Source organism: Sesamum indicum, linkage group LG7 (assembly GCF_026168435.1).
Source record: "Sesamum indicum cultivar Baizhima isolate 11 linkage group LG7, ASM2616843v1, whole genome shotgun sequence".
NCBI lineage: Eukaryota > Viridiplantae > Streptophyta > Magnoliopsida > Lamiales > Pedaliaceae > Sesamum > Sesamum indicum.
In genome coordinates, this window is record NC_142663.1 from 7,239,141 (window position 1) to 7,261,228 (window position 22,088).

At 33.6% G+C, this 22,088-nt stretch overlaps 2 protein-coding genes across 5 annotated transcripts; one reads left to right on the forward strand and one right to left on the reverse strand.

Annotated features, from left to right (window-relative positions):
- Positions 1–4,949: 4,949 nt before the first annotated feature.
- On the forward strand, positions 4,950–13,782 carry LOC105166233 (uncharacterized). Of its 2 annotated transcripts, XM_088882655.1 has the most exons (16): positions 4,950–5,420; positions 6,225–6,594; positions 6,731–6,956; positions 7,030–7,275; positions 7,362–7,480; positions 7,908–8,006; positions 8,133–8,220; positions 8,583–8,812; positions 10,504–10,688; positions 10,879–11,078; positions 11,757–12,089; positions 12,179–12,280; positions 12,415–12,712; positions 12,834–12,982; positions 13,068–13,352; positions 13,438–13,782. In XM_088882655.1, exons 2-16 carry the CDS (start codon positions 6,296–6,298, stop codon positions 13,645–13,647), a joined length of 3,069 nt encoding a protein of 1,022 aa, XP_088738781.1. In that variant the 5' UTR covers positions 4,950–5,420; positions 6,225–6,295; the 3' UTR covers positions 13,648–13,782. The 2 variants fall into 2 exon arrangements, with proteins under 2 accessions (XP_088738781.1, XP_088738782.1); XM_088882656.1 differs by lacking the exons at positions 4,950–5,420; positions 6,225–6,594 and having other exon boundaries at positions 6,813–6,956; positions 7,062–7,275.
- A 1,554-nt stretch (positions 13,783–15,336) lies between these two features.
- Positions 15,337–18,759, reverse strand: LOC105166314 (uncharacterized). 3 transcript variants are annotated; one of them, XM_088882432.1, is made up of 6 exons: positions 18,602–18,759; positions 17,496–17,746; positions 17,117–17,375; positions 16,056–16,235; positions 15,805–15,960; positions 15,337–15,706 (listed from the first exon to the last, which is right to left on the reverse strand). In XM_088882432.1, exons 1-6 carry the CDS (start codon positions 18,629–18,631, stop codon positions 15,533–15,535), a joined length of 1,050 nt encoding a protein of 349 aa, XP_088738558.1. In that variant the 5' UTR covers positions 18,632–18,759; the 3' UTR covers positions 15,337–15,532. The 3 variants fall into 3 exon arrangements, with proteins under 3 accessions (XP_088738558.1, XP_088738559.1, XP_088738557.1); XM_088882433.1 differs by lacking the exon at positions 18,602–18,759 and adding an exon at positions 18,304–18,549; XM_088882431.1 differs by lacking the exon at positions 18,602–18,759 and adding an exon at positions 17,880–18,259.
- Positions 18,760–22,088: the final 3,329 nt, after the last annotated feature.

Here is a 22,088-nt window from a genome sequence, read left to right on the forward strand (position 1 = left end):
TTACCACTAGTTATTAAATTAAATAAATAACTATGGTTTTGTAGGTTCAATTGGTTCGACAAATATAGCGGTACCTATAATTCATAAATCAAATTATTTGTAATAAAAGTATAGAGAGCAACACAAATACAAACATGAATGATAGTAGAAAGTATAGATTAGATCTCACAGCTCATTAAAATTGAACATTCACCGAATTTTTAACCCGAATTAAAAAAACTAACTACCCCACCCCATTCCCTTACCCCGTGCTGCCCCTACCACCATCTCGTCGCGGTGGCACAGTTTATTAAAATTGTCGTATTTTCGTCAATTTTTTATCAAATTGAGTGAAGCCGATTTCTTTAAAATCGTCTTCAAGAGATGAGTCTGATGGTGGTGGTCTGAGACCGAGATTCAACCGGACGGAGACGAATCGACGAAAAACATGTTTGACGGTCGTGGCTTGAGCACAATCTCTCTTATTGACGAAAACTCAAATTGAAGGTATGAAAATGTTCATCTTGAAAAGAGGATTCGAATGGTACCTTTGGCCATTGAAAACTCGTTCGGACGGAGCTGGAAACTTAGAAACAAGTTTCAGCGAAAAAGGACAAAATCGTTCGGTTTTTCTTTTTTTTCTTTTTTAATTTTTAATTAATTATAATTATATTAATTAAAATATGTTTTAGGTAATTGAGAACATTTTAAATAATTATAATATTTAATTTTTTTAGCTAATTAAGAGTAATTAAAATAATAATTATTGTAATTAAAGATATATTTTAGTTAATTAAAAAAAAATTAGATTTATCAATTAACAATTATAAAATTATTTGAATTTAAATATAATTCAGTTTAATATTTAATATTGAATAAATTAAATATAATTTAACATTTTAATTTTAAATAATAAAAAATACAAAAACAAAAATAAAAAAGGGCATTTTAGTAAAAAAACCTAAGAAAAAGGTAAAAAAAGTTAAAAAGATACCACATATGCACAAAGAGTGCGTGTAATGCACCTTTCGTTAATTACCAACGGAAGGGATGTTTGTTGTTGAATTTTACAAAATATATGGGACTTTTAGCCTATTCTTATAACATGAGGATTTTTTTTTTTTTGTATACTTTTTAAAATATATGGGGGTTTTATACATTTTGTCCTAAAAACAAGAGAATAAAATTTCGAAAGAGCAAAAGTTCAAAAGTTGTCCATATGATAAATTACATCATATATATCCACTACTAGTTACCTAATCTAATTAAAACTAAATTTGATTCCTAATAAAACTAAAAGTTCTGAAGAATTAAAACTAATGTCCTAAACAAATTTTTCCAGCAAAGGTAGTTTCCAATCAGCTAAAGACATACCAATTCGCCTAAAATCTTTCCAAATTTCATCTCTAGAACTTTTCCTTTTCAATTGCATTCCCGCAGTTTTAGGCGTGGGTGCGTCTAACTCATCCTTTAAATTTGTCAAGTGATGATTTTTATATTCTTTCTCCCTTTTCTACTTCATTAATCCATTATGGGATAATACTGAAATATAGCACTTCATTAGGAGCATTTTAATCGCAAAAAATAACAAAATATCACTTGAAATTATAATAAAATGCACTCCCATCACAAATTTACAGTCCAAAGATGTTGTAAGATGTACAAAAATTATTCATAATACTTTGTAAATATTGTACATAACTAATCAACGAACCCATATAGTTACGCCCCCCCCAAAAAAAAAAAAAATGAACCCCTGTATTAAATTCTTCTATAAGTAAAATACTAGAAAATGTGTTGATTGGAAAAAGAAAAAAGAGTAAATTACAATATGTGACCCGAATTATATTCGCGTTTATATTTTATCATTTATTTTTTTATGTTAATTTGTCATTTTAACTTTGTGAAATTTACACTATGCCATATATAAACGTTTTTCTATCAATTTTTTTTTCTTTATTGAAAAAACATCATATGCAATGCACATATCATATTTAAGAGCAATGTATGGGTAAAATATCATATATGCAACATTGTATGTAATATTTTTTTCAGCCAAAAAATCTACCGAAATATAGTCATATAGGGCAAATAACAAATTTTGCAAAGTTGAGATAGCAAGCTAACACACAAAAATAAAAGTGGATATAGTTCGGATGACAAATTATAATTTACCAAAAAAAAAATCTTATTTATTTGATCAATTCAAGACTATTTATTTTTTGGTGAAAATATTTAATAATATCATTTATTACATGTGGAGTATATATTAATTCAATAAAATATGTGCTTCTAAATCAACGTTGAATTTATTTGTGTTTATAGATTACATAAATAATTTGAGAGAACTATTATCAAAATAAATATATATCTATACGAATATTTTTTTGCATAAATTTTATTTAATTATAATTAATAACAATTATTTATCACGACTTTATAGTCCGTAGCCATGAAAATATAGAAAATAATAAATTTTCTTCTCGTGTTGACATCATGATTTTATGGGATAAAATGTACAAATTATGCAATAAGTTCATATCAAATTTGAACTATATAAATTTGCAATAGGGTCATCTCAAATTTGAATTTTATAATATAAATTTGCAATAAGATCATATCAAATTTGGACCTTATAAACCTCCGACCTGGATGGATCCAAAATAAAGTGCAAGTGCTCTTTTGGGTTGGCTAATTGGTCGAGTAATGCTTAAATATGACATGCTAGGTTAACGACTCTCCCCCACAAAATAATTATCAAGATATTAAATATTAAATAGTTTAAATTTTTAGATGATATGTTCTTTACTCTGCTATCAAGTCAAGTTAAATAAGAGTTTTTGTGTTTGAATCTTATTGCCACCTATTTATATATATATATATAAAGAGATTCCACGTGCAGATTTTGCACGTGAGGGGGGCATTATAACATACTAAATAGTAAACAATTGTCCTTTCTGATAATTCAAACCTTTAAACGGGTTGGACGTTTAAACAATAAACTATAGTGTTTAAATCAAATAGAAATGACTTCGAGTTAAGAAGCCACAACTCATGCTAAAAGGGAGCCTCCAGGCTCCATTCCCACACAACGACAAATTAAGTCCGAAGTTTTCGAAGACAACGACGTATTGTAACTGCTATGGTTCTATATCTTTCTTAGCATTAAACTCTCTTACAACTTTCTTATTCATCCGATCCAGTAATAAGTTTTAACCTCTTGGATCGAAGCTCAAAAAGAAAATTTCAGAAATAATATTTATTTTTCAGATTTTCTTTTGAAGATTGTTGATACCTCTTTATTTCAAATCTATAAAATTAATTTATTTGTAATCTTTCTAGTCTTGTAATTGATTACAGGCTCTAAGGCCATGTTTGTTTTTTCTTTTTTCTTTTTCATTTTTAATTTTCTGGTTTAAGTGAACAATCTGTGTTTTCAATTCTGTATAAATTTTAGGATTCGTTTGGTTTAAGTGTGAGAAAAATAAAAGTGAAAGGGAGAGAATAATAGTTTTTCATTAAATTATTTGGTATGATTGGAATGAGAGTAAATCTCAAATAGTAAAATATTTTCAAAAAGAATATGCAATCAACATATTTTTATTTTCACCACTGTTTCAAAAACGAAAAATGAAGTAGAAAAAAATTTACATTAAAGAGTAGGTAAGAGAAAGATTTGGAGGTTTATATTTGTCTTTAATTGTCAAACCAACTTTAACTACTATTTGGGAAATTTTTATTCAGATTGGATTCAACTATATATAAATTAATTATATGATAAATATAATATACTTATCGTATGATTGATATAACATCCAATGAAAGTGGCCCATGAGGTCTGACTCAATTGACAAAATTAATGACTTTAAGATCATGAGTTTGAACCCTACCAATGTGCGAGATGTTATTCTACTTTAATAGTAGATGTTGATCATATATAATTATATGGTATTGATGATTATTATATAATTATTATAATTATCGGTTATTGTTAAATATAAATTTTTAATATTGGTTATTGGTAACCGATTCATTCAATAAATAATATGTTATCGTTTTTATCTATACTAATATATAAAAGAATGTCTTTTTATCTCCTAAACGATAGTTATGACACCGCGACACTAATTTATTATTATGCCGCTAATACCTCTAAGTTTATTTTCTTTTTTTTTTTCCTTTTCATTTTTGTTTTGAATAATAATTACACTGGGCCCCTAGGCACGGCCATACATTACATAGAAATCACACTTGGAAAGGGTGGACAATTAGTTAGAGCAGCGGGTGCTGTAACGAAACTGATTGCAAAAGAAGGGAAATCGGCCACATTAAAATTACCTTCTGGGGAGGTCCGTTTGATATCCAAAAATTGCTCAGCAACAGTCGGACAAGTGGGGAATGTTGGGGCGAACCAGAAAAGTTTGGGTAGAGCCGGATCCAAGCGTTGGCTAGGTAAGCGTCCTGTAGTAAGAGGAGTAACCTAAGTTTATTTTCTTTTTTTTTGCCTTCTAATTTTTGTTTTGAATAATAATTACACTGTGATGTTAGTTTATATATATATATTTATTCATAATATATATTATAAAATATAAAATATTATTTATTATATGTGTATAAAAATAATATATTATGACGATTAATTTAAAATAAAATATTAACTATATAATAATTATTATATTTATTGTGTGATTGATTTGATTGGGCGTGCGTGTGGATAAGAATTTTCGTTTGTAGGTTTGAATAAATTAATGAAATGACGTGTGATCATTATCATCTTCAGTTAAGTAATTAACTACATGTTGTACGCTATTTTGACTTGGGTTTTAATAACCTAATCGGACGGTGGAGGTGCGCCGATATTTGATTGGACCAAAACCATACTTTGGAAACACGTGGCGGTCGTACGACCGCCAAACATTGGAAAATCCAACGGTCTGAAAAACACGCATGTTCCGTGGTGTACTGAGAAGAAACCTCGGGAGTGAGAAAGAGAGAGAGAGAGAGAGAGAGAGAGAGAGAGAGAGAGCAAAAGAGTAAACCGAAAAACCCCCAAAATCCTGCAGTTGTTGCACAAGTAATCTTTTGTTTTTGCCACAATCTCATCATCGTCGTCGTCGTCGCCGCTTGAGTTCGAACGCGACAACTCAGACGGGAAAACTCCCATTTCCGAAATTTCAAAATTCAAAGTCATAAATAGGGTAGGGAGGGGGGGGGGGTGGGTCGGTGGTGGGAGGACAGGGAATATGCCATTCAATGGGAAAAAATGGTTCCTTGCAGACATTCTCGGAAATATGCTGAGTCGATTTCTTAATCACTTGAATTTCCTTCTGCTTTTTATATAAAGTCTATATATATATATTTCAGCATATTCACATGCGTGGTTTTCCTTCTTCCTTAGCTCTCTCTCTCTCTCTCTCTCTCTCTCTCCTTTCTTCATTAAGGTAACTTTCTCTCTCTCTCTCTCTCGGTTCTTTGTACAATTTGGGTTTCTATTCTGCTGTATAATTGTTGAGCATGTAATATGGTCTAAACCTGGGGAGGTATTCACGAGGGTTTTTGGTTTTTAGTGTGGTATTGTTGGATTTGGTTGAAATTTTTGAATGCTGATGTGAATTTGGAGAAACCCAATCCGGCTTTCTTGTTTGTTTGGGTCAATTCTCTGTCTTGCAAACCGAAATTGGGGTTATTTGGTTTCTGGGATTCTAATTTGGTGTGCTTGGTGGTGTGGAATCTGTGGATAGTTGCTGATTATTTTGTTGCTTCTAGTGTCAGCGGTTACTGTTGCTCTGTTATTGTTTTTTAAGTTATTGGTTTCACTTTCCCTATAAGTGTACTATTTATTCCAGTATTATTGCTTTTGAACGTGGCTACTGAGTTTAGCCTGTTGATTTGCTTGATTTTTGATAATTAACTGTTTGGTGGAAACTGCTGGCAGTCATTCTAATTGGAGGTTTTGATATCTGTTACTCCATGAGTTTTGTTGGACTGGCAGTGGCCAGAAAATGACTATTCACTTAATTGAACTTCTTGTTTTTCTAGGTGTTGAATTGTGTATATTGAGGGATTTTAACACCATATGTTCATTACATGAATTGCTTTCTTTACGTTTTATTCCATGTGAAATGTGAAATGGAGGTTGTTTTGGCTTGGTATTTGAATTAAGATGTCCCAGATTGCATTCGTGGTTGGTTATGTAATGGTTGGTATTTATCTACACTATTCAATAACTGGTCTTGGTTGTGCAGTTGGATCTTACAAACAGAAGAGCCTGCAATTTCTGAATCAGGATAGGTGACAAATATTTCAGAAGAGTATCATGGGATCCGACAAACATCCTGTTGGTTTACTTGATACTCTAAACATGGAGACAGTCAGGACTATTTTCACCCACACATACCCATATCCCCATGAGCATTCGCGGCATGCCGTCATTGCTGTTTTTATAGGCTGCCTGTTTTTCATATCGTCAGATAATATGCATACGCTTATTCAGAAGCTCGACAGCAATATTAAGTGGTGGTCGATGTATGCCTGTTTGCTCGGGTTCTTCTATTTCTTTTCTTCTCCATTTATAGGCAAGACTATAAAACCAAGTTATTCTAACTTCAGTCGCTGGTAGGCCATCTCTTTTATTTTCTTTTGCAAAAATAAATCTTACCTATTTCTTTTATATCCTTCTTTTAAGTATTTCAAAAAAGGAATCTAGGATCTGTAAAATGAGCATTGATAATTTGAGTGTTTTACTTTTCAGGTATATAGCCTGGATATTGGTGGCTGCATTATATCATCTTCCTAGTTTTCAATCAATGGGAGTTGATTTGAGGATGAATCTTTCTTTGTTTTTGACAATCTATGTATCTTCCATTTTGTTTCTTCTCGTATTCCACATTATTTTCATTGGGCTCTGGTATATCGGTCTCGTTGCTCGTGTGGCTGGCAGGAGACCTGCAATTCTGACAATTCTTCAAAATTGTGCGGTATGTACTAAGAATGCATCGTGAGGAAAATCCAACTTGCTTGGTTCTTATTTCTGCCCCTATTGTTGTGTAGGTTATAAGTGTAGCATGTTGTGTATTTTATAGCCACTGTGGTAACCGTGCTATTATGAGAGAAAAGACATTTGAAAGGAGGTACTCGGGCTGGTTTACACTGTGGAACAAGGAAGAGCGGAATTCATGGCTTGCAAAATTTGTTCGTATGAATCAATTTAAAGATCAAGTTTGTTCATCTTGGTTTGCTCCGGTTGGTTCTGCTAGTGATTATCCATTTTTATCAAAATGGGTCATCTATGGCGAGGTATGATTTTTCGTTGTTATTTAGTATTTTTCTTATCATTGGTTAATTATCTCACGCTGCTGTGCATTTGTGTTACACGTTTTCAGCTGACTTGTAGCGGTGGCTCGTGTGCAGAATCACCAGCTGAAATTTCTCCAATATATTCACTATGGGCCACTTTTATAGGCCTCTACATTGCCAATTATGTTGTCGAAAGATCGACAGGGTGAGAATTAACTTATAACCTTGCTGTATAATTCATAAGTTTAACATATTTTGCCTTTTTTATTGTCTGCTAAGGTCCATTCTGAAGCATTAAAGATAAATCATGAGACTGTGGGTTAATTTAATCATGATCCTTTTTCATTCATTTACTTATTTTGCTTGGTTAGGCTGTAATAATGGGTGCAAACAATGAGTTCAAGAGTAGTCTGTTGGTTCTATTCAACTGGCCACTATTGCATTGCCTTTCCAAATCCATATCATTTCTTGTTTGTTTTATTCTTTGTTTACTATTTAAGTAAACTTGGGAGGTTGTATATCGCGCAAATATTGGGGAAGTTTTTGAAATGTTGTCCCCTCTCGTCATGTTTCCAATCTCTTATTTAGTCAGTAGATTGATCTGCTGTCTCCTTGGTGTCTAACAATAACAGATGGGCCCTTACTCACCCCGTGTCGCAAAAAGAATTTGAGAAGTTGAAAAAGAAGCAAATGAAGCCTGACTTCTTGGATATGGTCCCTTGGTATTCAGGGTATCTCTCTGTCTCTCTTTCTCTTTCTGTGTGTGTCTGTGTGTGTGTCTGAGACACATGGATGCAGTTCTTTACAATCAGATGGATACTCTCAATCATGATAACCTTTCTAATGATATGATGTAGGACATCTGCTGATTTATTTAAGACAGTCTTTGACCTGCTGGTATCAGTGACGGTGTTTGTTGGGCGTTTTGACATGCGTATGATGCAGGTATCTATGACATTTCAATCTTGTTGACATAGTTTTTAGTATGTTCGAATCGACTGATCTTCAATGAGGGTTTCTTACCCTTTCACTTTTTACATAAGTTCAGTGGAGCCTGCTTATTGGGACTTTGCTTTAGTCTTGGTCGTGTATCCGAAAGATATATCTCTTGTTGATGAATCTACTAACAGGAGGAAGAGTTGTAGTCAATGTGTTTGAGAATGTTTTCTTTTTTCTCGTAACAAGGATACTTCCTTTTGCTAATTGTTGGTATTTTTTTGATAAATTATTTTAATTTTTCATCAAACAGTAAGTTGATAGCTTTATTCTGTGATGCTGTACTGATTGTTGGTGCCATCTTTTGATAGGCTGCAATGAGTAGGGTTGAAGATGGAGCGAAGCAAGAAGATCTTTTGTACGACCAGTTCAGTGAGGACGATGAACTTTGGTTTGACTTTATGGCGGATACTGGTGATGGTGGAAATTCTTCGTATAGTGTGGCACGGCTTCTTGCTCAGCCATCAGTTAGAATTCGGAGTAATGATTCTCTGGTTACACTGCCACGTGCTAACCTGCTCCTTATCGGGGGTGATCTTGCGTAAGCTCTCTAACTTCTTTTCTGCCACTAATGTTTTTTTGGATTTTGGTTTAGCCGTTTAGGTTTCGTCAGGTAAATGAAAGCTTTTCTTGTGATAGCTTAATATCTAAGTAATTGTTCAGTATTATAAGGACCATATCAATTTTCTGGTAAAATAGCATATTGATAGGACTTCATGTCTTCATTACTTTCGGATGCATAGCTAGGATTCTAGAAGACTATATGCTTCCATCATATTGATAACAGGATTATGTCATTTTCTATAATTAGTCGTAGTTCTTATCATATCCACAAAATAATTCCATTTGTTCTACATTTGGTAAGTTAGTTGCTTCCTGCTCCTGTTGCATTATGCTGCACTGGCCTTTGGTTTGGTCTAAGGGTTAATATACCTGCAAACTAATGGGGTTTAATCTTTCTAGCTTCTGTGCAATGTTCCTTGAATCCGGTAATTTCTTCTGCCAGATAACAAACAGATTTTATTACAGGCACAAATGTTGCTGTTTGGTTTTTTTGGTAGTCAGCAGTATCTTTTCTGTTAATTCATCCTATCAGCCTGCTAATGAAAATTTATCTAAGGCTCTGTTTGCTTTGTTGGGTGGGATAAGTGGGGGATAGGAAAACCGGGGTTGAATGTAGGATAGGATCAGGTATGAATTAATAATTCAGCATTTACTACATTGTCTCTCAAGAAGATAATAATTCAGCATTTACTACATTGTCTCTCAAGAAGATAATAATTCAGCATTTACTACATTGTCTCAAACAAAGATGATAAAATTATGTATGTGCTAATACACCATTTACTACATAGGATAACATGTGTGATTAAATGCAAAATTCCCAAATTGACCCAAGAATCTTTAGGTGGGCCCAATTTAGAAGGACATTACAGACAATTTGCACCCTATGGGTCCAATGGGATAGGCCTGGGATAAGTTATCCACACCCTTGAGGTGGGATAAATTTTCCCCGGCTAATTGAGCCACAATAGCAAGTCTGACCATTTGCTAGTAAACTTCGAACTAGGTAGGTTTGGGAAGGATAAGTAAACACCAGCCTAGGTTGAGATTGGACCCGTTATCTGGCTCCATCCCACCTTGTAAATTACCTAAATGTTTAACTTGGGAAAATGGGTTTGTTTGGACTTTTATCATCCTTGTCAAAATGGTTAAAAGCCAATTACACAGTTATTTCTTTGCTGGTTATTTCTTGGTCTTATCTATTATAGATTAAGATCACTGCAATTTTGGATTTTCAGATAGTTTATGTTAGTTTAAGTACCCTCAAACTTTTTTTTTGATCTGAAAGTACTCTCTAACTGACATACATATTATATGTCTTATAATGTTAAAAGTTAGGAATCGGTGGTTTATTTCTTAACTATGGCTTGTTATTATGAGCTGACAGTTTTAACTATTTTCATCTTCATCAATGTAAAATCTCTTAATTTTAAATGTGTATTGAATAATATCCGAGTTCTGATTTTGGAGAGGAGTATTTTATTGATGTTAGCATGGCCTGAGAAAGTGTAAATTTTGTCCCTGATGGTTGCAGGTGTTTGTTGATTAAACAAACTTGCTATCTTATTGTTGTTTACTATATTATATTATAAGATACTGATATATCACCTGCTGGATCCAAAATTAGTTTATTTGGTAGGTATTCTGAATTGCATGTTTGTTTTTCAGGTATCCTAATCCATCAACATTTACATATGAGAGACGCCTTTTCCGTCCTTTTGAATATGCTCTTCAGCCTCCTGTCTGGTATAAAGAGGAGCATATAGCTGTGAACAAACCAGAATTGCCTTGTGGGGTGTCAACACTTAAGCAGTATGATGGGCCTCAGTGCTTCCTCATACCTGGAAATCATGGTTGGTTTTAGTTCTTCATCCAGGCTTTCTTCTAATGCCTTCATTTGTTACTCTCTAGAATCACTGGCATGTTGTGTTTATTTTTAACTATAATTGCTTTGCACTAATTAATTTTTGTATTTTAGTTGTCTTTAGCTCCTCCTTTGCCAGTACAATTTTGACATGATTTAGCATCTTTGCTGGTTTACAGATTGGTTTGATGGGCTTCAAACATTTATGCGGTATATTTGCCACAAGAGCTGGTTAGGCGGATGGTTTATGCCTCAAAAGAAGAGCTATTTTGCCCTTCAGCTACCAAAAGGATGGTGGGTCTTTGGTCTTGACCTTGCTCTCCATTGTGATATTGATGTCTACCAATTCAAGTTCTTCTCGGAACTGATTAAGGAAAAGGTACCCTCTTTAGGTTCTGGTTGTAAATGTTATATTATGGTTGCTGGGAGCTGAAACAATCCATTTGTTTGGTTTACTATTGTTTATGTCATAAAATAAAAGACTAACTGCAATAAGCGAGCATTTACTAACAATTTAAACCAGACATAAAGTTTGAATGCTAGAACAAATAAGCTATTGACCGGAGGACTAGTTTTGTTGATTACATGAATTAGAGCATGTTTGAGCTTGAGTAAATCACGTTCTAGTTGTTTTCAGCCGGTTGTCTATCTTGAAATGATTTGACTACAAGTTGAAAGAACAGAAGAAATCACCTAGAAATAATGATGAAAAATTCAGATGTGAACAAAAATGGATTCTTCTTTAACTTTTCTTTTTTGTTGAATTTACTTTGTCATCATCTCTGATATATCTTTATTACCTTGTTCCTGGTCCTGAATGTTTATATATCCTGTGATGCAGCAGAGAAATAATGCACGTAATTTTCTAAATCCTACAAGTGTTTCCACAAAAACTCCCTCTTGAAATATAATCCATAAATAATAAAATCCATGAAAATTGTCAAGTGCCGCCCATATCTTGCTTTCCTTTTCGTTTGCATCGTAATTGCTCTTTTAGTTGCTTTTTGGCTGATATTCTGCCAGGTGAATATTTTTATTTATTTACAATATTTTCCAGGTAGGGGACTATGATTCTGTGATTATCATGACCCATGAACCTAATTGGCTTCTCGATTGGTACTGGAATGATGTGACTGGGAAGAACATCTCACACCTGATACGTGACCATCTAAGAGGGAGGTGTAAGCTTCGAATGGCTGGGGACTTGCATCATTACATGCGTCATTCATACATTCCATCAGAGAAGCCTGTATACGTGCAGCATTTGCTTGTTAATGGTTGTGGTGGGGCTTTTCTGCATCCGACTCATGTCTTTAGTGGTTTTAACAGTTTAGATGGGGTATCTTATGAAAGCAAGGCATCTTATCCATCTTTTGAAGACTCAAGCAGGGTATACATAAACTGTATCATAATACGACTACTTTGTCAAAGGCTAACCTTATCATATTTGACGCCAATTATGTTGATAATCTGATGCAGATTGCTTTAGGAAATATACTGAAGTTTCGGAAGAAAAATTGGCAGTTTGACTTCATTGGTGGCATTATATACTTTATCTTGGCCTTTTCCATGTTTCCACAGGTAATCATTTTGCCTGTATTTGCCTTGAAAAAGCTGTAATTTGATCGATCAATCTAGATCCAAGGCATCTACATTTCATAGAGAATTAATTTGAACTATTGAAAGACGACTGATTGCTTCCCCTCGTTGTCTAGTGTAAGCTAGATCACATTCTACAGGACGACACTTTTTCTGGTCACTTAAAGAGCTTCTTTGGCACAGTATGGGATGCTTTTGTGTATATGCTCGGAAGCTCATATGTATCCTCAGCTGGGGCTTTCTTTCTTCTAGTTACTGCTATTACCTTTGTGCCCTCAAAAGTGTCTCGAAAGAGGAAAGTAATAATCGGCATTCTCCATGTTTCTGCACACCTGTCGGCTGCCTTGATTCTGATGGTGCTCTTGGAATTGGGCATTGAGACATGCATTAGACATAAATTGTTGGCAACTTCAGGTGACTGGGTTACTGAAGTTCTCTAAGTAACAGAAATAATAGTATCTAAGTAAGCTCTTGTATATGCCAGGGGTGCTCTCTTAGGATAGCCAATGCTGATTCAAGCAATTTTTAATCTCAGGTTATCACACTCTGTATGAATGGTATCGATCTGTGGAGAGTGAGCATTTTCCTGACCCAACTGGCCTACGGGCGCGTATTGAGCAGTGGACGTTTGGCCTTTATCCAGCGTGCATTAAGTATCTGATGTCTGCATTTGACATTCCAGAGGTAAAAAAATGCTACACGACTATTCTGATCTGACTTCATCATCCGTGTCCATCTCTTCTCATCTCCCACTCTTTCAAATTTTCAGGTAATGGCCGTCAGCCGGAATAATATCTGCAAAAATGGGATGGATTCACTTTCCCGAGGAGGGGCTGCAATATATTATGCCTCCGTCTTTCTTTATTTCTGGGTCTTCTCCACTCCCATAGTCTCGTTGGTCTTCGGAAGCTACCTTTATGTCTGCATCAATTGGCTCCACATACACTTTGACGAAGCCTTCTCATCCCTCCGCATTGCTAACTACAAGTCATTCACTCGGTTCCATATAAACCTGAAAGGTGATCTTGAAGTCTTCACCCTTGCAGTAGATAAGGTAAGAAAAGAGAATCCCATCTATAAAATTCTCTTTATTGTTTCCCGGGCTGAGTTATAAGCTTCGTTCTACGTGCACTGTTAAGGTACCGAAAGAGTGGAAGCTCGATCCAAGTTGGGAAGGTGAATCGAAACTGCCGCAAAACCTCAGCCACAGGAGAAAATTTCCGAGCAAATGGCGATCGGCTTCATCTCAACAAGATCCTCTTAACACTGTAAGGATTGTTGACCAATTTGTTATTGAAAAAACAGTAGAACCAGAATTCTCATCTGTTAATGGATCAGTAACTCATTGATCTGTGGAGTTTGATTACTTGAGTTGTAAGCATTTAGACAAAGAAAAAGAAAAAAGAAAAATAGGGTAGGAAAGTGTACAGAGTATATGTAGAATGTAAAGAAGCAAAGAGGTAAAGAATACTGTTTTTGTGTTATCTTTGTTGATCCAACATGATTAGCTAAAGTTCTAACCAGGGTTTGTTCATTTTCTTTTATTTCGTGATGAAGTTGCTATATTTTGATTCTACGTCGAGTGATTCGATGCTATTCATAGTTAGGTTTGTTGAACAAAATCGCCGGGCCATCCAACCGATCGACTCAATCCAAATCACATTGCAATTGGCAGAGGGTGGGTTGGGTTGGATTGGTCTTATGTTAATAGAAAAAGATCGTATTTTAGCAATTGAATTTGGTTTTATATTTATATAGACCACGATAATCATGATCATGATAATAATAATAATAATAATAATATGATGAAGAACAAGAACATGAATAATAATAGTATACTAGAAATTTTCAAATGTTTATATAATAGTTTCAATAGTACATACACTAATATTCAAGACTATAAAAATAAGTACCATAGTTTTTATCGGTATTGTATAATATATATTATGTAAATGAGATCAATTAGTTCATTAATTCTTGATCAGTAGTAATTTTTTATATTCTTTGTGTTGTCGTTGATAAATGTCCGAACTTAAGATGATATCATGATTTTGTTATGATTTGTTTTGTGATCATCTTATTTTATTTCAAATAATTTTTGTTTAATATTTATATATTATTATGATGAATTTCTTATATAATTTAATTCGAAATAATTTTTTTTTCAAAATTTTATTCATAAAAAAATTGATTTCTTTGTATTTTTTTTGAAATAAACATATAATCATGCACAAGTGTTTATCTTGTATACATTGTAATGGGTATCTCATATTTTTATAACTTTTATAATTATTACTACAGAAAAATGCATTTATTATATTATGACACAATAATTGTAATAAAAGCATAAACTGTCACAAAATACTAACATAATTATATATGTGATTGACTTTATACTAAATATAGCAACAATCTTCCTAATCCAATTATAAGTTGTCGGGTTGGGTTTGGCTGAATTTTCTAAAGATCGCAAATATTGAGTCGGCTCAACACACACAACTTCAGGAGACGTTTCCAACGTTTGGATTAAAATCATGCGACCATTTGAAGAGTCATTGAAAATCCCCATATGAATAGTACCTGTTTCAGCCATAAACGAAGCCTCATTATACAATTTCATAATTATGTGCTTGATGTTAATCACACTCCTTGATAACAATTAACATGTAGCCTTGTGTTGATTTGGATGATTCTTGCTTAGGATTGGGGTTTATAGATGGAAAATCGATTTCGGGATGAATGGGGCTATATACATGCATATATATTTCCTGGCAGCAACTCCGTTTCACCCTTTCGACATGATGCTAGCTTCATCATGTGTAATTCACATGACATTAATTTGGGTGTCAAAACAATAAGCTTAATGACCAACTTTGTAGTATTATTTTTGGTCAACTAAAAAAAATATGGTACCAGCGAATCGTATAGTGTGGCACTAAAATGCAATTAAATGTTCAGATTTAACGGTTATGTGCTTGTTTCGTTAAAAAACTAATGACTATGTAATATGTAAACAACACCCTTTATATGGCACCACATTTAGAAAAGAATGGTATCAAGATTGCGGAATACCCTATATTGTGGTACAAAAAGTGTAATTTTCTCAAAAATTATCAGTGGGTGTATTTTCAGACAAGACATTTATATTCGCAATAAGTATTGCATAGCCATAGTCCCTTTCCTTATTGTTACAAACCTATGGGCAATGCAACCTGGATTGCATTGCCATAGAAATCACGATTTATAGTCTGTATTCAACAAATTCTCGTACGAAGTTCCCTGGAGCGTTTTCCGGACATCTTCCCAGTTGGCGACATATCTTGAAAGAGGGCCGCTGTGTATCTTAACCTGTCCACTCGTAAGGTTTTGTGAGGGCAGCTTCAAGAACTCTTGCACTTCTACTAGTTTCTGTAATAAAATGAATGAAAGGGAAGAGACATCAACCTCAGTTTTCACAGAATCAAGAACAATCAACAGCGCCTGCAACTGCTACGAACGAATCTTACCGTGTGGTTGGTAATTATGTCTTCATAGTATAACACAATGTGGCGAGTGGTCTTGAAGCATTCCAGGGCTCTTGCTGCCGTCCCCTCTGCCGACCTTATGTTGGATACGAGTGTCGATACGTTGAGGGTGGGCTTGTATCCTGCAAGTACCTCGGCCTGCATTTTCATTAATTAGGACAATTACGTTTTCACCGTATGCGTAGGATGATGTTCTAGTGATGTTTTTACGTCAGAAAATGCAGAAGTAGTACCTCATGTGGTGAATGAACATGGGATTTATGTGTTCCATTCAAGAGTTTGACATTCTTGTCGTATGTATTAGCAAGCAGTGAAATCATCCTGCGAAGAAGATTTCTCCTCAACAGAAATATTAAGGACACTCCTCTTGTGTTGAAGTAGTCTGCTACCTCTTCATGATGCTCCATCAACCCCTTCAAATTCAACATAAAATACATTTCTCTCAGCATTTACACTCCTCATTTCTTTATCTTAAGAGGCATCCACTTTCTCAAATTCTTCAAGGAAGTATTAGGGATAAATTAACTGACACGTCCAAATCTTTTCCCTCATCTATCAATTTGTTTTCATAATTTTATTTTGTAATTTTAAAATTTTTACGCATTGAGGATGAAAATGACCCGCGTAACTGGCTGCACATCTTTTCATTCATTTCTGTCCTCAATATGCGAAATCGGGAACTAATTTTTTTTTTTTTTTTTATCGCACAACTTAAGGCTTTTTCACGTTTGGTCACATTGGTTAGGGATGGTTCTTGAGATCTTCCCGTCAGATATTTAATGACAAATGCCACGTAGCTATTAATTAAGTGTATTGAATCAAAAGTGCTCATTTTTTTAAAGTTACGAGACAAAAAAGTAAGAATTTCATAACCAATATGAACAAAAGTGTAAAGACCTTAAAGAGCACGTGCTAAACATATGATATTTTTTACTAAAATATCTAATGGAAAGGTACAATAGTCCAAAAGTACTATTTTTATAAAAATTACAGGACCAAATGAGAATCTCGTAACCAAGACCCTAAGTTACGGGTATTAAAAGTGTTATTTCTTCTGGAAAAAATTTAAATTATCGGAGAAAATTGTCAAAATAAATTCATGGCTAAAATTACCACCTTCCATACTTACAGGACTAAACTTACAATTTTTTCTAACTCAGTTTACGCATATTTAAAGTTAATTTATTTGATGAGTTGTAGTCAAATATTTAATTTATTTAACAAACAAAATGTAATAAAAATTGAGAGCATGTCATGTGTGGAGTATGGTTCAAGGATTAAGTATATATATTACCTGATTTATCATCCATTTGAAGCCAACAGCAGCCGAGCACTCATTCTTGGACGCACTGCTAAACCAATCAAGATTATAAACTTTATCCAGCGTCTTGTAAATCATGGAAACATTGTTCCTCCTCTCAGACGGTCCGAAAATTTCCCCATTGGAGCTCAAGTTCATATGACTGTTGAGCAATGTCTCAAACCACCCACTTCCAGACCGCTGCATCGACACGATCGCAAACAACCGAACAGGATTGCACGCGCATTCCTGCCTGAAAATCAACCAAATCCACCATCATATCATCAATGCAATAACGCACACCAACTGCTGCATGCATCATGATCGACCCACCGATCGAAAGTTGGACATGAAAGAAACTAGTCGTGTGAACCTGCTGAAGCTCTCAGGCTCAGGAAAATGTACATAACGCAGATCAGGTTCTTGAATTCCCGTGTTCCTACAATTACTGCGATTCCGTCGATCAATCACTTGGATTTTCAGAGGTTTAGCTTGTCTGAATTTGTAATCTGTTTGGTTTATACAGATTGAAAAGATGTACAGTCCACAGACCACGGCAGAAATCAAGACCACCATTCTTAGTATCAATGGAGACCTTTTCGATGCCTTTGCCAAGAATACATCCTGTGTACAGGAAAACCTAGTTACTCGCAAAATCAATGTCACATGAAAAGCTAATTTGTATTTCTTTTTTGATTTTTAGAGCTGAAAATCAAAGAGAGTTGAGGAACTTAGTGTTAGTGCAGAAGCTGAGTACCTGTAGCCTCCATCCAAAAAATTCCATCAGAGTCATAAAATGATGGGCAAGTGGGAGAAAAGAAGTTGGGGTTTTTGGGTTATCTTGAATTTATGTATCAACAGTTAGAAAAATAAGGAGAATTGAATGGGTCATGGGAAAAAACCAAGTCAAATTCTATGGAAAAAGCTGTTGTAAAATCAGAGGGATAAAAAAAAAAACGTTATCTTTACTTTATTATTGATAACTATACACAATTATTCAGTGAACTACTCTCGGATGAGATGCAAGAACGAAATATTATGCTTTATAATGTAGTCTGGAGAGAGCGACTTCCTAGTTGGAAGGCACGAACATAGCCTCCCTGCTTATAGAATACATTCATATGAAACTATATGGACTATTGAGCTATTGAGTTAGTTGATTAATGAGTTAATGACTCGACCTTTCCTGACTTTAGGAAGAAATGGAGTAAGGGTCTGCTGCTCCATTCAACAAGCAAATGCCATGAGGCTTTTGTGATCTTGAGTGAATGACAATGAACGGTGCCTTTCTAGAGGAGATATATCGGCAATAAGATCTTGAAAGGATGATATTGTATATTTATTGACATCTAAAAAGGGAAGAGCTGAAAGAGCGATATCTATTCAAGAGAGAAGCCTTTTCATGAAAGCATATAGAAAGTTAGAAGTTGGAGTTCAAGAAACACACACTAAAAAAGCGTAGAATATGAACATACACACCTTGTGGCCTGCGCACGTTTCTGCAGGCATTGTTCAAGACATGGGAAAATTCGGGGGTTTTGGTGTTGTGTGTTTTTGTGGTTCGATCGCCTTGTGAAGAACGATCCCACTTCAGTTATAGCGGTAAAGACACATACAGTCTGAGTTTTTCCTGGAGAAATTCTTATTTAATATCTGGTCAGATCGAATCAAATGAATCGCAAAGTAAATATAATATATTTGTCATATAATTAATCACTTTTTTAAAATTGTATACAAACTACTTAAGTGAATTACATTTGGCATATAATTGATTCAAATTTGACAAATTTAATGTAAATTAGAATTGGTGGCTGATCATTATTATTATTTATATTATTAATTATTGTAATCATTGTTATTCATTGGTGATGCCTATGGAGCTGTTTAAAGTCATTTCAAGTGTACATAAATAAATGGATGCTATATATATCTTGATTAAATGATGTCTTCCCAGATGGAGAATTTTGGCATTTTCGCCGCTTCGATTATTATAATGAGTGCACTAGCAGAAACTCGTATGTTCTGCCACAGTTGTCAAAAGGATTCCAACGTGCTTGCAAATGATGTTTCCTGTCTGAATTTTATCCCGAAAGAGAAAAAGAAAAAAGAGAAAGAAAAAGGGTTTATGGTAAATCTATATTATTATCTGGAAAAAGTACGAAATTGTTTGGCAAAAAACGAGACGTCAACAATTGTTTTTCTTTCTAAAGTTGCTATAAAGGTCATTTCAAAAAAATCATTACAAATTCTATTTTTTTTTATAGTATAATAACGAAAAACCTCTTAAAAATTTGAAAAAAACGTACATGACAAAATCCATTATGAGAATCAAGAAGATGTTACCGAGAATTAAGATGAAAAGAGATAAACACTAATGAACATCATTGGATTCAAAATAAGCAAGTTATATTGTTACTTATAAAATTTAGTTTTTTATTAATTTATTTAAATTTGTTTATATATTAGGACAATTTTTTACAAGTTGATCAATATTTTGAGGATTTATTTCTTTTTATTCTGAATTAATTAATATATTTTATATTTTGATTATACTAGCAAACAGATCTATAGAAAGAAATGGAATTTTTTTTTATTAGGAACGTTGTTGAAGAGGAAATTAGCCAAAAGAACATATGAAAATTCAAGAAAAAGGAATACATTTCTAGGTCGTACATGTTTATTCATTTTGTTGTTTCTAGGTACTAGATTTCTTGATCAAACAACATGCACTTGAACAAGTATTATTTTTTATCATTGTTGATTATCATAGTTAAAAATACAAAATTATATCAAATGCTAATTTACCACGGTTAGATAATGGCTATTAGTCGTTATTTTTGTAGGCGAAGCAAAAAATTTATCATAGTTTAAAATTATAGCAAATAATTTTGACCACATAAATGTTATCCGTCGAAGATAGTATTGATTTTTCATATAATTTTTAATTAAATCAGAATCATTTAAAATGTAGGAATAATTTTTTTTTTGTTTGTAGTGAAACTTGGGGCAAATTTGGATGGCACTTCTGAAACACCCATTCTGGAGGTGGTAATTTAATGACAATATATATATATATATATATATTTAATTTTGGTTGTTTCCATATACATATATTCTTATGCTTTTCCAAAAGGGTTGACATGAAATAAAGCTTTGGCAGAAGAACCGAATTCCAACTTTGTGAAAATTGCAGCTGTAACCCACTGGACAGCTCTCCGTTTCCTATCACTCAAGATTTACTCAATTTGTCACCACATAATTTTAGATATAGGCCTCTTAATTATCACAACTATATTATAAATGATAATGGTTTAAAAATTATGGTATTTACACTTTTTACTACGGTGTTAGCGGTCCCGTCTTAGTCAAGAGTAGCGATAATGGCATATGATGGACGTACAGACAACAAACGAATGCTGGCACACATGAAGATGCACAAGTGGCTAGGGAAGAGACTCTTACAATTTAGGAATTGCAATACTGTTTGAATGGGAACTCCCTTGAGGTTTTGTGGTTCAAAGTCGTGGTATTGGCGATAATATTGATGGTTATTTTTCTACATTGGTCGCAACGTATTGGGATATTGTCAAGCGATATGAAATACATATATTATATAAAAATTAGTAAAATAATAAGAATATTTGAGTACTACAAATTACTACATAATATTGCAAATCAAAATCTTTATCCTATCAAATATTGATAAACCAGGATAATTTGACAAAATTTGGTTTTCAAGCAATATTTTCAAATAGATTGTTTATGTAACTAATCTATCCTCGCGTTGTACATATTCAAGTTCTCTCACAAAAAATGATTATACATTCATAAAAGGGGCTAAGTATGTCATCACGTTAGGCTATGTAAGCAAACAACTTAAATCAAAATGAAGCACTTTATCACACCTAAAACCTAAAACAACTGGCAGAATTAGCGAAGTTAAGGAGTTGTTCAGCAAATGACCTCATTGGAAGATTTTTTACATCAGCAGACAAACTATGTGAGGATAATAGGTGTAAAACTATTTTTACTTATTGCAACAGTAGATATCAAAATGACTTAGCAGTGCACCTTTTTAACATCTCATTGGAGGTCGGAAGAACGAGATGTGAAAAAGGTGCACTCACAAGTCATTTCAATATCTACTACTAGAACAAGTGGAAATATTATTATGCCTATTATAAAGGTGGGCATGCATGGTGAGTTTCAGCTATCCCTCCCCATGCAGCAAGCTACTAAATGAGCAAACTTTTGAGACATGTGGGGGCTTTTAAGAGCCAGCTTTAGGTATATCAAATGAGTGTTTAGAACCTCAGGTAAAAAGAGAACCAAACAGACGGCATAGAGCCGGGAGGGCCGGGATTGGGTCCATAGGTGCCAAGAGGCTTGATGTGGATGCAATGTTGATATGGACTACGGGAATTCTAGAGAACACCTTTAGACAAAATGAACAATCGAGACTAAGGGTGGGTGTTTGGACCGGGTAAATCGGGTCAGGTAAATTTTATAATTTTGATTTTGAATATATCAGGTCGATTATTGGGTAGAGTTAAATATCCAATTGGGTTAATCGGGTGCCCAACATATAATTAAAAATAAAAAATAGAAAATAAAATTATTTATTGTTACTAATAAAATAATAAAATAAAAAGAGAATGATACATGAGTTGGTTGATCTAAATGAATTAGATTATTTTATTTATTAATTTAAATTAATTGTGATGTTATACTATTTTTTAACTTAACAAATTGAAACCATAATCTAAATTAATTTTTTGAATATTATTTTAAAAATAAACTCAAACTATGCGTACAAATTACAATTTATAAGTATAAAATTTTCAAAAAAAAAAAATACATGCTTTTCAATATATATTTGATGTTTCTACTGTTCTTCACATTTAAATAAACCAAAAAGAATCGGATATCCGATTTTGAGTACCTGATTTTATCAGTTTGTGTTGGG

Excerpts from the sequence above, each read along its gene's own strand:
- LOC105166233 (XM_088882655.1), top strand. The coding sequence starts at position 6,296 with ATGGGATCCGACAAACATCCTGTTGGTTTACTTGATACTCTAAACATG. Across the intron at positions 6,595-6,730 it reads TATTCTAACTTCAGTCGCTG|GTATATAGCCTGGATATTGG; the intron begins GTAGGCCATCTC and ends TTTACTTTTCAG. Across the intron at positions 8,007-8,132 it reads ATGGTCCCTTGGTATTCAGG|GACATCTGCTGATTTATTTA; the intron begins GTATCTCTCTGT and ends GATATGATGTAG.
- LOC105166314 (XM_088882431.1), bottom strand. The coding sequence starts at position 17,915 with ATGACTCTGATGGAATTTTTTGGATGGAGGCTACAG. Across the intron at positions 17,747-17,879 it reads TTTTTGGATGGAGGCTACAG|GATGTATTCTTGGCAAAGGC; the intron begins GTACTCAGCTTC and ends TCCTGTACACAG. Across the intron at positions 17,376-17,495 it reads GAGCCTGAGAGCTTCAGCAG|GCAGGAATGCGCGTGCAATC; the intron begins GTTCACACGACT and ends GTTGATTTTCAG.